At 41.0% G+C, this 13,585-nt stretch overlaps 1 protein-coding gene across 1 annotated transcript; it reads left to right on the forward strand.

The window, feature by feature from the left end:
* The first annotated feature begins 306 nt into the window (after window positions 1-306).
* LOC142169766 (uncharacterized) lies at window positions 307-1,170 on the forward strand. Its single transcript, XM_075231671.1, has one exon. It carries the CDS (start codon window positions 307-309, stop codon window positions 1,168-1,170), a length of 864 nt encoding a protein of 287 aa, XP_075087772.1.
* The last annotated feature ends 12,415 nt before the right edge of the window (window positions 1,171-13,585 follow it).

Genomic DNA, 13,585 nt, shown 5'->3' on the forward strand with positions numbered 1-13,585 from the left:
AGCCTTAGAACATCTTCAAAATTGTTGAAGGGCTGTTCTCGCAAGAACGGACGTGTCTGTCAATTGGGAATCACTTTTACCATAATGCCCTTCCCCCGTCCCTAAAGCTATCCTTGAAAGTAAGAAGGGGCCATAGTTGAAAAAATAGCTACCCTTTCTTTGGTCACAATTGCAAAAATAGCCTCCCTTCTCGTTGATTTTTCTTAAAATTGAGTTATTTACAAAAGATTATTTTGCAAAAGGAGTGCATTGGTTCTGTCTCTTGAGACTAGTGTCAACCCTAACCTTAACCACCCACAGGTACAAATGAGCACTATCCAGAACACACCATTCACAGTTGTAGACAAGGCTCCACTTCAGCTTCAGATGTGGTGGTATGATTTAGGAGAAGATGGTCAGAAATGGGTCACCAAGCACTTGGGAGCCCTTACAGATATTATGAAAATTAAACCACGGGACGATTTGATTGAGGCACTAGTGACTTTTTGGGACCCCGTTCACAATGTCTTTCGCTTCTCCGATTTTGAGCTAACTCCCACTTTAGAAGAGATAGCTGGATATTCCGGGTTTGGCAGGGATTTGAGAAACCAGGAGCTCATATTCCCAAGGGCTCTTTCTGTACACCGATTCTTCGATCTTCTGAACATCAGTAAGCAAATTAGAAAGACCAACGTAGTCGAAGGGTGTTGTTCTTTCTACTTCCTGTACTCTAGGTTCGGGCAGCCAAATGGGTTTGAAATGCATGAAAAGGGCCTTAACAACAAGCAGAACAAAGACACATGGCAGATTCATCGTCGCTTCGCCTTCATAATGGCGTTTCTGGGAATTATGGTCTTCCCAAACGAGAAGCGGACAATTGATACCCGCATAGCCAGGGTTGTACAGGTCCTCACTACCAAAGAACATCACACTCTTGCCCCGGTCATTTTATCAGACATTTATCGGGCGTTGACTTTGTGCAAGTCCGGGGCAAAATTCTTCGAAGGGTGCAATATTTTGTTACAAATGTGGTTGATTGAGCATCTCCGACATCACCCCAAGTTCATGAGCTATGGTCCGAACAAGGACAATTTCATTGAGAGTTACGAAGAAAGAGTAAAAGATTACAACTCCAGAAGGGGCGGAAGCCTGGATATCCCACCTAAGATCTTTAAATGCAAGTCAAATTGAGTGGACTTTGGGATGGCTCCCGCTAAGAGAGGTGATACACATGTCGGCCATAAAAAGTTATTTGCTGTTATTGGGTTTGAGAAGTGTCCAGCCGTATGCGCCACACAGAGTTCTAAGACAGCTAGGAAGGTACCAAGTAATACCTAAGGATGAAGATTTGAGTGTGCAAGTTATTGAGCTACACCCCGAAGCCCCACTCCCCGAAGCTTTAATCCAGCAAATTTGGAATGGTTGTCGCTACTTGAAATATGATACTCAGGTGCCAGATCCTGCGAGAGGTGAGGTAGATCCGGGTTATGCTATATGGTTTGGGAAGAGGTCTCACGTGGATGATGTGCCAGAGCCCAAAAGGCCCACAAAAAGGCCGCATGTTCAAGCCTTTGATGATAAAATCCAAGAACGGTTGGCTTGGGGTGAACGGGAAAAAGGATACAAAACAACTATTCATGTCTTAGAAGAAAGGCTAAGAAACCTCATTTTTGAGAAAGACTTGAAAGAACAAGAAGCCGAAGGGGAAAAGAAGAGTCTGATCTGCAAAAATGAAGCCCTTCGTGCTCAACTTCAACAGATGAAGAAAGCCTCTGAAGTGCCAGTGAGAAGTTGGAAAGACCAGAGAACCATTGCCAATCTGATGGAGAAAGTGCAAGATTATGATTCCCTCTTGGCAAAGACTGAAAAGTCGTTGGACAAAGCTAATGAAAAGATCGTACAACTAAATGAGAAGGCCGAATCAAGTAAGGATAGCCAAGTAACACAATTTGAAGAAAAGAGGGCTCAATTCGAGAGAGAGAAGGCCCATTGGGTACGTTCAGAAGCTCAGCTCCATGCACAATTGGAAGAAATGAGAAGGTACAATAGAGAATACCAGCATGCAAATTTTGATAGGGAGATGGCTCAGGCGAGACTTGAGCAGGCTAGACTTCGGGCTCAGTTGGAGTCAGCCTTAGATCGTGAGGGCCACATAAGGGAGATAGCCACTACTCGCCAGCAGCAGTTACAAGATCGAGACCAAAATTTCCAGTACTTCAAAGAGCAAGTTCATAATTTGGCTATTTATACCGCTCAAAGTTATGTGAACTGCCAAGGGATGGATTATGAGAAGTTTTTGGAGCATGCACCTACTTTTGCCCGTCATCTTGCAGCAGAGTTAGAAAGGATGTACCGTACATTAGGGGGTCAACCAGGGCAAGCCCCACCATGAGCAGATGTTCCAGTGTTTGAAAGCCAGAAGATTGTGGAGTTGAATTATAGTCGTAGTTGTTAGATCTTTTTATGTAGTAGTTATGTTTTAGTTTGAGTCATTGTTGAATCTTTAAAATCGCTGTCTTTTAGTCTTGTCAGAGTTTGGTAAGTCATTTTCAATGTAATGTCCTTTCTGTTATTGTATTATTTCGTTTTGTTAAAAAAAAAAAAAAAATCTACTATTATTATTTTCCCCTGAACTACGTAATGGTCTGATTCATGCGGCGTCATGATACGTAGGCAATCCTCATCGGATGCGATCATAACCATAATTAATCTATAAAAAAAATGAATGAAAAAAAAACCCGCTAAATTCAAGATGAAAATAAACCAATAAATCAATAAGCCGGGATGAAACATAAACCTTCCAAGATCATTTTAGAAATGAAAATGGCATTAGGTGCATAACATATAATGTGTGATTAATATCTGCAAAATGCCTAACTCTAACACGTTTGTTGTTTGTCATTTTTTAAGATAAAGTAAAACAGAGGTGGTTGGTTTGTGGTTTAAACTGGCGACTCACCCTTACAACACGAGATCAAAAGGAAAAAGTAGAATGGCAAACAACAGTGAGAATGAGTCAGATAATGATGATGTCCATGGACAATTGGTTGAACAAGGTTCAGGACTGGTTGAAGAAGTAAGAGTGTTGAAGTAACAATTGGCAGAGATGTACCAAGCCTGGGTGAATGGACAAGCACCACCCTCACTACCCATAGGGCCTTCGGACAATCTTCATAATGTGTCAGTTGCCACTCAAGTGCCTATCTCCATAACAAGTAACCCATTGTATCAACCTGGATTCAGTCCGAGCTTTAACCTCCCCACTACCCCCAGTACCTCCATTCCACGTCCTCCAATCGCACCCCTCAGAAATGACCCACCTACTATACCCATTGTCCATACTTTCACTGTCCCTCAACCGGCTCTTGCTCAAAAGTCCAATAATGATCCACAGCTGGATGCTCATGATGCCCAACATTACTCTCCAGAACTGACTTTAAAGGTTCCAGATTCATACAAGCACACTCCTCATAACATGTTCCCAATTGAGATCGAAAAGCCGGAAAAGAATATGGAACAAGAGGAAATGACCAGAAAAATGAAGAGCTTGGAACAGACCATGAGAAACATACAGGGTTTGGGGGGCCACAAGAGTGTTTCGTTTAACGATCTATGCATGTTTCCTCATGTTCATTTGCCACCCGGCTTCAAGACCCCCAAGTTTGACAAGTATGATGGGCATGGTGATCCCGTTGCCCATTTGAAGAGGTATTGTAACCAACTAAGGGGAGCGGGAGGCAAAGAAGAATTGCTCATGGCTTATTTTGGGGAAAGTTTGACAGGAATTGCTTCAGAGTGGTTCATAGATCAAGACATCTCTCACTGGCACGTTTGGAATGACATGGCTCAAGATTTTGTCCAACAGTTTCAGTACAATATTGATATAGTGCCAGACCGCTCCTCTCTCGTCAACATAAAGAAGAAACCAACAGAAAGCTTCAGAGAATATGCAATCAAGTGGAGAGAGCAGGCTGCTAGGGTCAAACCACCAATGAAAGAGGCAGAAATGATTGACTATTTTCTCCAAGCTCAGGATCCAGATTACCTCCATTACATGTTGGCCGCCATCGGTAAACCTTTTGCTGAGGCGATTAAGATTGGTGAAATAGTTGAGAATGGCATGAAGTCAGGCAAAATTGTGAGTCAGGCAGCCCTTAAGGCAACCACACAAGCAATTCAAAGTGGGTCAGGCAATTTCGGAAATCGGAAAAAGAAGGAGGAAGGATCCATGATGGCATCTGGGTTCGGGGGAGTTCAAAGGGGAATAGCTCCTTCTTATGTGCAATTTCAACAAGGACTATCCAATTCTCTTCAACATTATTATCCGCCTCAAGGTCCCCGATACTCAGTTCCCCTGCAACAGTACACATTGTTTAATGCTCAGGCTTATGCTAGGCCTCCCAATCACCAACAATGGCAGGCACCGATTCCACAAGGCTCCCGTCAACTCCGGCCAAATTTTCAGGCACCATATAATCCTCGTCCCCGACAAGAATATGTGAGAGAACAGGAGCCAAAGAAAGAGTTCACCCCAATTGGAGAATCGTATACAAGCCTATTTCGAAAGTTGATGCAGTTGAAGTTGATTGAACCTATTATGCCGCGTTATGTGAATCCAAATTCAAAAGGTTTTGACTCAAATGCAAGATGTGAGTATCACTCTAACACCCAAGGGCATAGTACTGAAAACTGTTGGACATTAAAGAAAGCCATTGAAAATTTGATTGAAGCAAAGGCAATTGTGGTAACAAACAATGAAGATACTCCTAATATCACAAACAATCCGCTCCCAACTCATGATAATACACATTTTATTGGGATGATTTGTGATGATCGGGATTATAAGCAGTCTGGCAAGACAGAGATGGTTGTTAGAACCATAGGGCCAGAACCAAAAGTGATAGTGAGCCCGCCGCAATTGGCACCATTGATGGTGAAAGGTGCGAATTCTAGTTTGAACTTGGCATGTTCTGAAAAAACGATTCTCTATGTTCCTGGAAGCACAAAAAAGGTTGCGGTTCAATTGGGTGGGCCAAAACTTTACATCCCCGGAGGCATTCAAAAGATCATTCCGAATAATGGTTTGAGGAATATAACAGAGCCAGCCGTGATCCGACCTGTTGCCCAACTCCTAGTGACAAACACAAAAGCTATTCCCTGGAATTATAACAAGACTGTCATGACATACAAAGGAAAAGAGATAGTTGAAGAAACAGGTGAAATGGGGGGCTTGACCCGCTCTGGAAGGTGTTATTCACCAGAGGAATTGAGAAAAGCTAAGCAAGCCAGGGAAAGTCACTTGCCAGTGAAAGAACCCGTTGCAGAAAAAGAAGCAGAGGAATTCTTTAAGAAGATGAAATTGCAAGACTACTCAATCATTGACCAACTAAGGAAAACTCCTGCTCAGATATCTTTGTTATCTCTGCTTTTGCATTCAGAAGAGCATCGTCGTGTGTTGATCAAAACTCTGAACGAGGCATATGTCTCAGAAAAGACAACGGTGAATCAGCTAGAAAAAATGGCTGAAAGATTCTTTGAAGTAAATAGAATTACTTTCAGCGATGATGATTTGCCTGAGGAAGGGGCTGGCCACAATAGAGCTTTGCATCTTATGGTCAAATGTGAAGGGCACTACGTAAAAGGAGTCATGATTGACGGAGGCTCAAGTGTAGATGTGTGTCCCCTTTCTACTCTACAACAACTGAACATCGACAATAACAGAATTCGAACCAGTAATGTCAGCATCAGAGCTTTTGATGGTTCAAAAAGAGACACTATTGGGGAAATCGAACTCACCATGACAATCGGCCCGGTTGATTTTAACATTGTCTTTCAAGTGTTAGATATGGAAACTTCCTATAATTTTCTTTTGGGAAGGCCGTGGATCCATATGGCCAGAGCTGTACCATCCACCCTACATCAAATGGTCAAATTCGAGTGTGACGGGCAAGAAATTATTGTTCATGGGGAGGACGACTCATCTGTCTATAAAGACCCATCCATTCCATATATCGAGGCCAAGGAAGGATGTGAATCCATCATATATCAAGCATTTGAGGTGATAGAGGTGGACCAAGTAGAAGAAGGAAAACCAATTCTGCATCCCCGTCTTTCAGCCACATCTATGATGGTAGCTTCGCTGATGTTGAGGAACGGCTATGAACCAGGAAAAGGATTGGGATCCTCTCTGCAAGGAATTGTGAACCCCATTGCTCTATTTTCGAAGAAAAATACCTTTGGCTTGGGCTTTAAACCAACATCAGCTGACATAGAAAGAGCCAAGGCCCGCAAAAAGAATGGTTGGAAGCTGTCCAAACCAATCCCTCACATTTCCTACTCTTTTGTCAAGCCACAATTTGAAGAAGTCCAAAATCCTTCTACTCAGGATGACATTGACGGAGTTTGCCAGGGTCTCAAGGAGATGTTCTATGAGATTAATATGGTTCAAGTTGGGGAGGGCCCTAGCCGTGAAAGTATTCAACTTATTGGTCCAGATACCTCGCTCAGCAACTGGGAAGCAACTCCTCTTCCCATCAGGAAGGAGTCTTGGTAGCATGTTTTGTTGTTTTTTCTGTATTTGGATTATTTTAAGGGTTGTAATCCAGATATTTTAGTTTAATTGCTTTGCTGTGATGTTAACCCTTCTATCCTTTCAAATTCAATGAAATGAAGTTCCATTTTCGTAGTAAAATTCTATCTTTTTATTTCCCTAATTTTTGTTATTTTTTTTTATCATTTTCAGTTTCGATAATGCTGGCTTTAAAAATATGACATGCATGCGGAATTCATGCCCAGATCTTAAAAAGCTGTCTAATCTCGAAATAATGAATCAAGAAGTTGAGTATGACGAAGATGAGGCTTTTAGAGAAATGAAAAGGCAATTGGATCAATTTGAGAATAAGCCTAAGCCTAACTTAAATGAAACTGAGGCAATTAACCTGGGAAGTCCCGAAGAAACCAGAGAAACAAAAATAAGCATTCATACTGAACAAAAGACGAGAGATGCCATAATTCAAGTTTTGTTCGAGTACAGAGATGTATTTGCTTGGTCGTATGATGACATGCCGGGTTTGAGTGCCGATCTAGTGGTCCATAAGCTTCCCACACATCCTAATTTTCCACCAATCCAGCAAAAACAAAGGAAGTTTAAGACAGACATGAGTGATAAGATTAAAGAAGAAATCACGAAGCAACTAAGTGCAAATGTGATCAGGGTCGTCCGATACACTACATGGTTAGCAAATGTTGTGCCAGTGCCAAAGAAGGATGGGAAAATCAGAGTTTGTGTTGACTATAGGGATTTAAACAAAGCAAGTCCAAAGGACAACTTTCCCTTACCCAACATTCATATCCTTGTTGATAATTGTGCTAAACATGAAATCCAATCTTTTGTGGATTGTTATGCCGGATATCACCAAATTCTGATGGATAAAGAAGATGCAGAAAAGACCGCCTTCACAACTCCATGGGGAACTTATTGTTATAGGGTCATGCCATTCGGTTTGAAGAATGCAGGGGCAACTTACATGAGAGCCATGACTACCATATTCCATGACATGATGCATAAAGAGATTGAAGTGTACGTTGATGATGTGATCATTAAGTCGAGAACACAAGCTTACCATGTGCAAGACTTGAAAAGGTTCTTTGAAAGGCTACGAAGGTACAATCTCAAACTCAATCCAGCCAAATGTGCATTTGGAGTTCCTTCTGGGAAGCTTTTGGGTTTTATAGTTAGTCGAAGAGGCATTGAGTTAGATCCCTCCAAGATAAAGACCATTCGAGAGCTGCCTCCCCCGAAGAACAAAACAGAAGTCATGAGTTTACTCGGGAGGTTGAATTACATTAGCAGGTTCATCTCGCAGCTTACAACCACATGTGAGCCTATTTTTAAGTTGTTGAAAAAGAACGCCGCTATCAAGTGGACAGATGAGTGCCAAGAAGCTTTTGATAAGATCAAGGAATATTTGTCAAATCCCCCTGTTTTGGTCCCGCCGGAACCTGATAGGCCTCTATTTTTATATCTGTCAGTAATGGATAGTTCCTTTGGTTGTGTTCTGGGTCAACATGATGCCACAGGAAAAAGGGAACAAGCAATATATTATTTGAGCAAAAAGTTCACCACTTATGAGGCCAAATACACTCTTTTGGAAAGAACATGTTGCGCTTTAACCTGGGTCGCCCAGAAGCTTAGGCATTATCTTTTGGCCTATACAACTTACCTCATATCCCGAATGGATCCCCTGAAGTACATCTTTCAGAAGCCGATGCCAACTGGCAAATTAGAAAAATGGCAAATCTTGCTCACAGAGTTTGATATTGTTTATGTCACTCACACTGCCATGAAGGCACAAGCTTTGGCTGATCATCTGGCAGAAAACCCGGTTGATGATGAGTATGAGTCTTTGAACACATATTTCCCAGATGAAGAGGTTAATTTAGTTGAAGAGGTAGTCCAAGATGACAGTCAAATTTGGAAACTATACTTTGATGGGGCTGTCAACATCAAAGGTGTAGGGATTGGGACAATTCTGGTATCACCTACTGGGCAACATTACCCTGCCACGGCGCGACTTCATTTTTTCTGTACAAACAACACAGCAGAATATGAAGCTTGCATCATAGGTCTGAACATGGCAATAAACCTAAATGTGCATGAATTGTTGGTGATGGGAGATTCAGATTTGCTTATTCGGCAGGCTCAAGGTGATTGGGAGACTCGAGACATCAAGCTCATTCCATATAGACAATGTGTGGAGGATCTTAGCAAAAGGTTCAAGTCCATCGAATTCAGGTACATTCCCAGGTTTCACAATGAATTAGCTGATGCCTTGGCCACCCTGGCCTCAATGCTTCCATATCCGGGTAATACTCACATTGACCCATTAGAAATTCAAATTCGGGATCAACATGGTTATTGCAATACAATTGAAGCAGAACCAGATGGTGAACCATGGTATCGTGATATTAAGCAGTTTCTGAAAACAAGAGAATATCCGGAACATGCTAATAGGGATCAAAAGAGAACTATTAGGCGACTCTCTAATGGTTTCTTTTTGAGTGGGGAAATCCTATACAAAAGAACTCTGGATTTGAATTTGTTGAGATGTGTAGATGCCAAAGAAGCTGAAATGATTATGAATGAGGTGCATTCGGGAGTTTGTGGTCCGCACATGAATGGATATGTTCTAGCAAAGAAAATCCTTCGGGCAGGATATTATTGGCTTACTATGGAACGAGATTGCTTTTGTTTTGTTCGCAAGTGCCACCAGTGTCAGATTCACAGTGATTTGATTCACTCGCCTCCTTCAGAGTTGTATCCTATGTCGGCTCCTTGGCCTTTTGTTGCTTGGGGAATGGATGTCATTGGCCCAATCGAGCCAAAAGCTTCAAATGGGCACAGATTCATCTTGGTTGCAATTGATTACTTCACCAAATGGGTGGAAGCTATTACATTGAAAGCAGTTACCAAGAAAGCAGTAGTAGACTTTGTTCACTCCAACATTATCTGTCGTTTCGGTATTCCAAAAACCATTATTACAGATAATGCTGCTAATTTGAATAGTCATCTGATGAAGGAGGTATGTGAACAATTTAAAATTGAGCATCGCAATTCTACTCCTTACCGTCCCAAAGCTAATGGAGCTGTTGAAGCTGCAAATAAGAACATCAAGAAGATTCTTAGGAAGATGATCTAAGGGTCTAGACAATGGCATGAGAAACTACCTTTTGCTCTTTTGGGATACCGGACAACTGTCCGTACATCAGTTGGCGCAACGCCCTACTTATTAGTTTATGGAACTGAAGCGGTCATACCTGCTGAAATTGAGATTCCCTCTCTCCGAATCATTGTTGAAGAAGGGATTGAGGACACTGAATGGGTGAAGTCCCGATTGGAACAGTTGAATTTGATTGATGAAAAGCGTTTGGCGGCAGTTTGTTTTGGTCAGTTATACCAACAAAGAATGGCACGCGCTTACAATAAGAAAGTACGCCCAAGAAAATTCGAGGTAGGACAACTTGTTTTGAAACGTATCTTTCCGCACCAGGAAGAAGCAAAAGGAAAGTTCGCACCGAATTGGCAAGGTCCTTACCTCGTCAAGAAAGTATTGTCAAAAGGAGCTCTACATTTGGTAGATATAGAAGGAAAGGTGACTGATATATCCGTCAACGCAGATGCGGTCAAGAGATACTATGTATGACATGGCTATGTTGGGGCATTCTTATATTTAGCATTCTCAGGTTGGGATGACGAAAGGCTATCATTCTCGCTACCAAACACTGGTCAACCCTAGTTATCCCTTTGAAGCCTTGTTTATATTTCTTTGTTTTCCCCTCTTTTGGAACCAATGTACTTTAAAAAAAAAAAAAACCATCAAAACAAGTTCATGTTCATTGAACTACGTCTGACCTGATTCCGAAAGGATACGTAGGCAGCCTCACTCTGGGGTTCGGTCACACCAAAACAAAAATCCACATGTCCCCAGTATTCAAATAAACTGGGGCATGGTTTTATTTTATTTTCGATGGTTGTTCCATCAAAATGGGTCCAAAAGTTGTAATTCAGTTGAATATTTCTTTTTACCTTTCCCTGCTAAGACCTTCTGATCAACTTTCGAGAATGCTAAGTCAGTATACTACGGGTGATGCCGCAGTCATTGTAAAGAGAGAAAAATAAATGAGAGAGTCTTATTGGTGAAAACCCTCGCGGGCACTATAAGGCAATGGTGAGTTGAGAGAAGGATAGATGAGAGAGGTCAATTGGTGAAAACTTACAAAGGGCATCATTGATCGATTTAAGGCTTCGTACATCCCGACACAAGCATGGTCAAGACAAAGAACTCAGTTTCAAAGTTAAGTTTACAACAGATTTCGAGAATTATATGGTTCAAACGGATCGGGCATCCAGTCCAAAGTGCATGTCATGTTCATTGAAGTCAGCATTTTTCCTCTAGATAAGTCCTGTCTTATTATTTCCTCTGAAAGGGACACTTCTTGATTAAGTTGTAATACCTATTAGTTCACCTTCTTATTTTCTTTCGCATTACTTTTTTGAGTCTCTTTCAATCTAATTTTGTCAAAGCAAAGCAAAGAAAAGGCCGCAAAACTGGTTACAGTTTCCCCGTTATATAAAGCAAAGATTGTTCGGCATAAACCGTATGGGCAAAGGCATAAAGCCATCTATGATTTTCCTTGACGAGCAAAGGGATGGAAGGGCTGAAAAATGTTCCAAGGGTCAACAAAAGTTACTCAGTTAAAAGATTTTTGGGAGCAAGGTTGTTTGCACTACAAATACAAATGGTGATAGGCACAAAATAGTCAGGTTTCGATGCTGAGAAAGAAAGATCTCCAGAAAGTAAGGATAGAATCTCCCGAAAATTTGTACGATTATCGACTGAGTTAGCTTTTCTAACAAGTGTAATGGACGCAAGGTCAAGTCACCCAAGAAATCAAGGCCACAAACTGACCACCATTTTAAAACTAACAAATCTTTCTTTGTTCAGAACAGGAACACAACGATTTAGGAAACAGTTCGTGAAAAGACAAACACTACCAAGTGAAGTTCTCAAATACTTGATTTCCTTCCAATATACATGTAATCATGTTATTTTTAGTTTCATTATAGGGAATCAACACCCTATCTTCACCTCAGGGTACTACATCCCCTGGCTGCATTACTTTCTGCCAACATAGGGTACGACATTCCCTAGTAGCATCTTAGAGTTCCACAAGCCTCATTTTATTGCCAACATAGGGTACAACATTCCCTAGTAGCATCCCAGAGTGCCACAAGCCTTATCTTATTGCTAACACAGGGTACTACATCCCCTGGCTGCATTACTTTCTGCCAACATAGGGTACGACATTCCCTAGTAGCATCTCAAAGCCACAAGACTCATTTTATTGCCAACATAGGGTACGACATTCCCTAGTAGCATCCCAGAGTGCCACGAGCCTCATCTTATCGACAACACAGGGTACTACATCCCCTAGCTGCATTACTTTCTGCCAACATAGGGTACGATATTCCCTAGTAGCATCTCAGAGCGCCACAAGCCTCATTTTATTGCCAACATAGGGTACGATATTTCCTAGTAGCATCTCAGAGCGCCACAAGCCTCATTTTATTGCCAACATAGGGTACGACATTCCCTAGTAGCATCCCAGAGTGCCACGAGCCTCATCTTATTTCTAACACATGGTACTACATCCCCTGGTCACATTATTTTCTACCTACATAGGGTACGACATTCCCTAGTAGTATCTTAAAGAGCCAAAAGCCTCACCTTATTATCAATACAGGGTACTACATCCTCTGGTTGCATTTCTTATTGCAAACGTAGGGTACGACTTCCTTAGTATCATCCTAGAGTGCCACGAGCCTCATTTTATCGCCAACACAAGGTACTACATCCCCTGGATGCATTACTTTCTGCCAACATAGGGTACGACATTCCATAGTAGCATCTCAGAACACCATGAGCCTCATCTTATTATCAACACAGAGTACTACATCCCCTGGTTGCCTTCCATCTTATTAACATAGGGTATGACATCCCCTATTAAAAAAAAAAACATCTTTTTCAATTCTTTATTCTGCAATAGCAAAGATAGTTTAATCTATTTTCAATAACTCACAAAAATTTTCTAGTGCAAACTGGGGCAGAAAATTTTTGTTCGTTTTGTTTGTTTCTCATAGCTTGTAGGTTTTTATGCAAAGTACGGATTGGATGTGCAAGAAAAGACTCTAGCTCTCGCTAGAGAAAGTGGAACGTTTGATCTCAATACCAGCAGCAACCAGCTTTGACGTAATACATGCGGAGACATAGAGTCTCAAGATCCATCTTCTCATCATCTGATCAAGAAACAAGCTTGTGAGAATATTTCATATTATTGCATCGAGAGCATCAAGTTTTAGTCTAAAGTCAATGGGATAAGCAACTCAAGAATCAAGACTAGACTCCAGACGACTTTTAGATAGGAATTTTATAACTCTTAGATTTCAAGAGTATGTAATTTTCTATTTATTTTCCTGTAATAGTAGGAACCGCGGATCGGAACCTCAACGGAACTTCGCTCGATTCTCCATCTAAGCATACTCCATCACTCTTCTTCCACTTGAACTACACGTGACCTGATTCCCTTATAACCCGGGATATGTAGGCTGCCTAAAATCAAGGTTCGGTCGCAACGCCTTCTTTTCACTTCTTTTCCCCTTTAAATAATAGGGTGGTCAAAAATCAGTCACCTTGTTCATTTTCTTTGCCTGAAAACTCTTCATGTTTCCAAGCAAAGAGGGGCATGCTGTGAACACCTAATTTTTTTACCACACCCAAATTTTATACTATTTTAGCATAAATATTTCTTTTAGGTCTAATCTTAATATCTTAAACTTTGATCTCACTCTTAATAGTTTTTTTTTCATACTAAAAAAAAAAAAACACACACACACACACACACACACACACACACACACACACACACACACATATATATATATATATATATATATATATATATATATATATATATATATATATATATATATATATATATATATATATATATATATATATATATATATATATATATATATATATATATA

The sequence above is a fragment of the Nicotiana tabacum genome, chromosome 15 (assembly GCF_000715075.1).
Source record: "Nicotiana tabacum cultivar K326 chromosome 15, ASM71507v2, whole genome shotgun sequence".
NCBI lineage: Eukaryota > Viridiplantae > Streptophyta > Magnoliopsida > Solanales > Solanaceae > Nicotiana > Nicotiana tabacum.

Bases quoted from the DNA above. Each gene is read 5' to 3' on its own strand.
- LOC142169766 (XM_075231671.1), top strand. From the start codon at position 307: ATGAGCACTATCCAGAACACACCATTCACAGTTGTAGACAAGGCTCCA.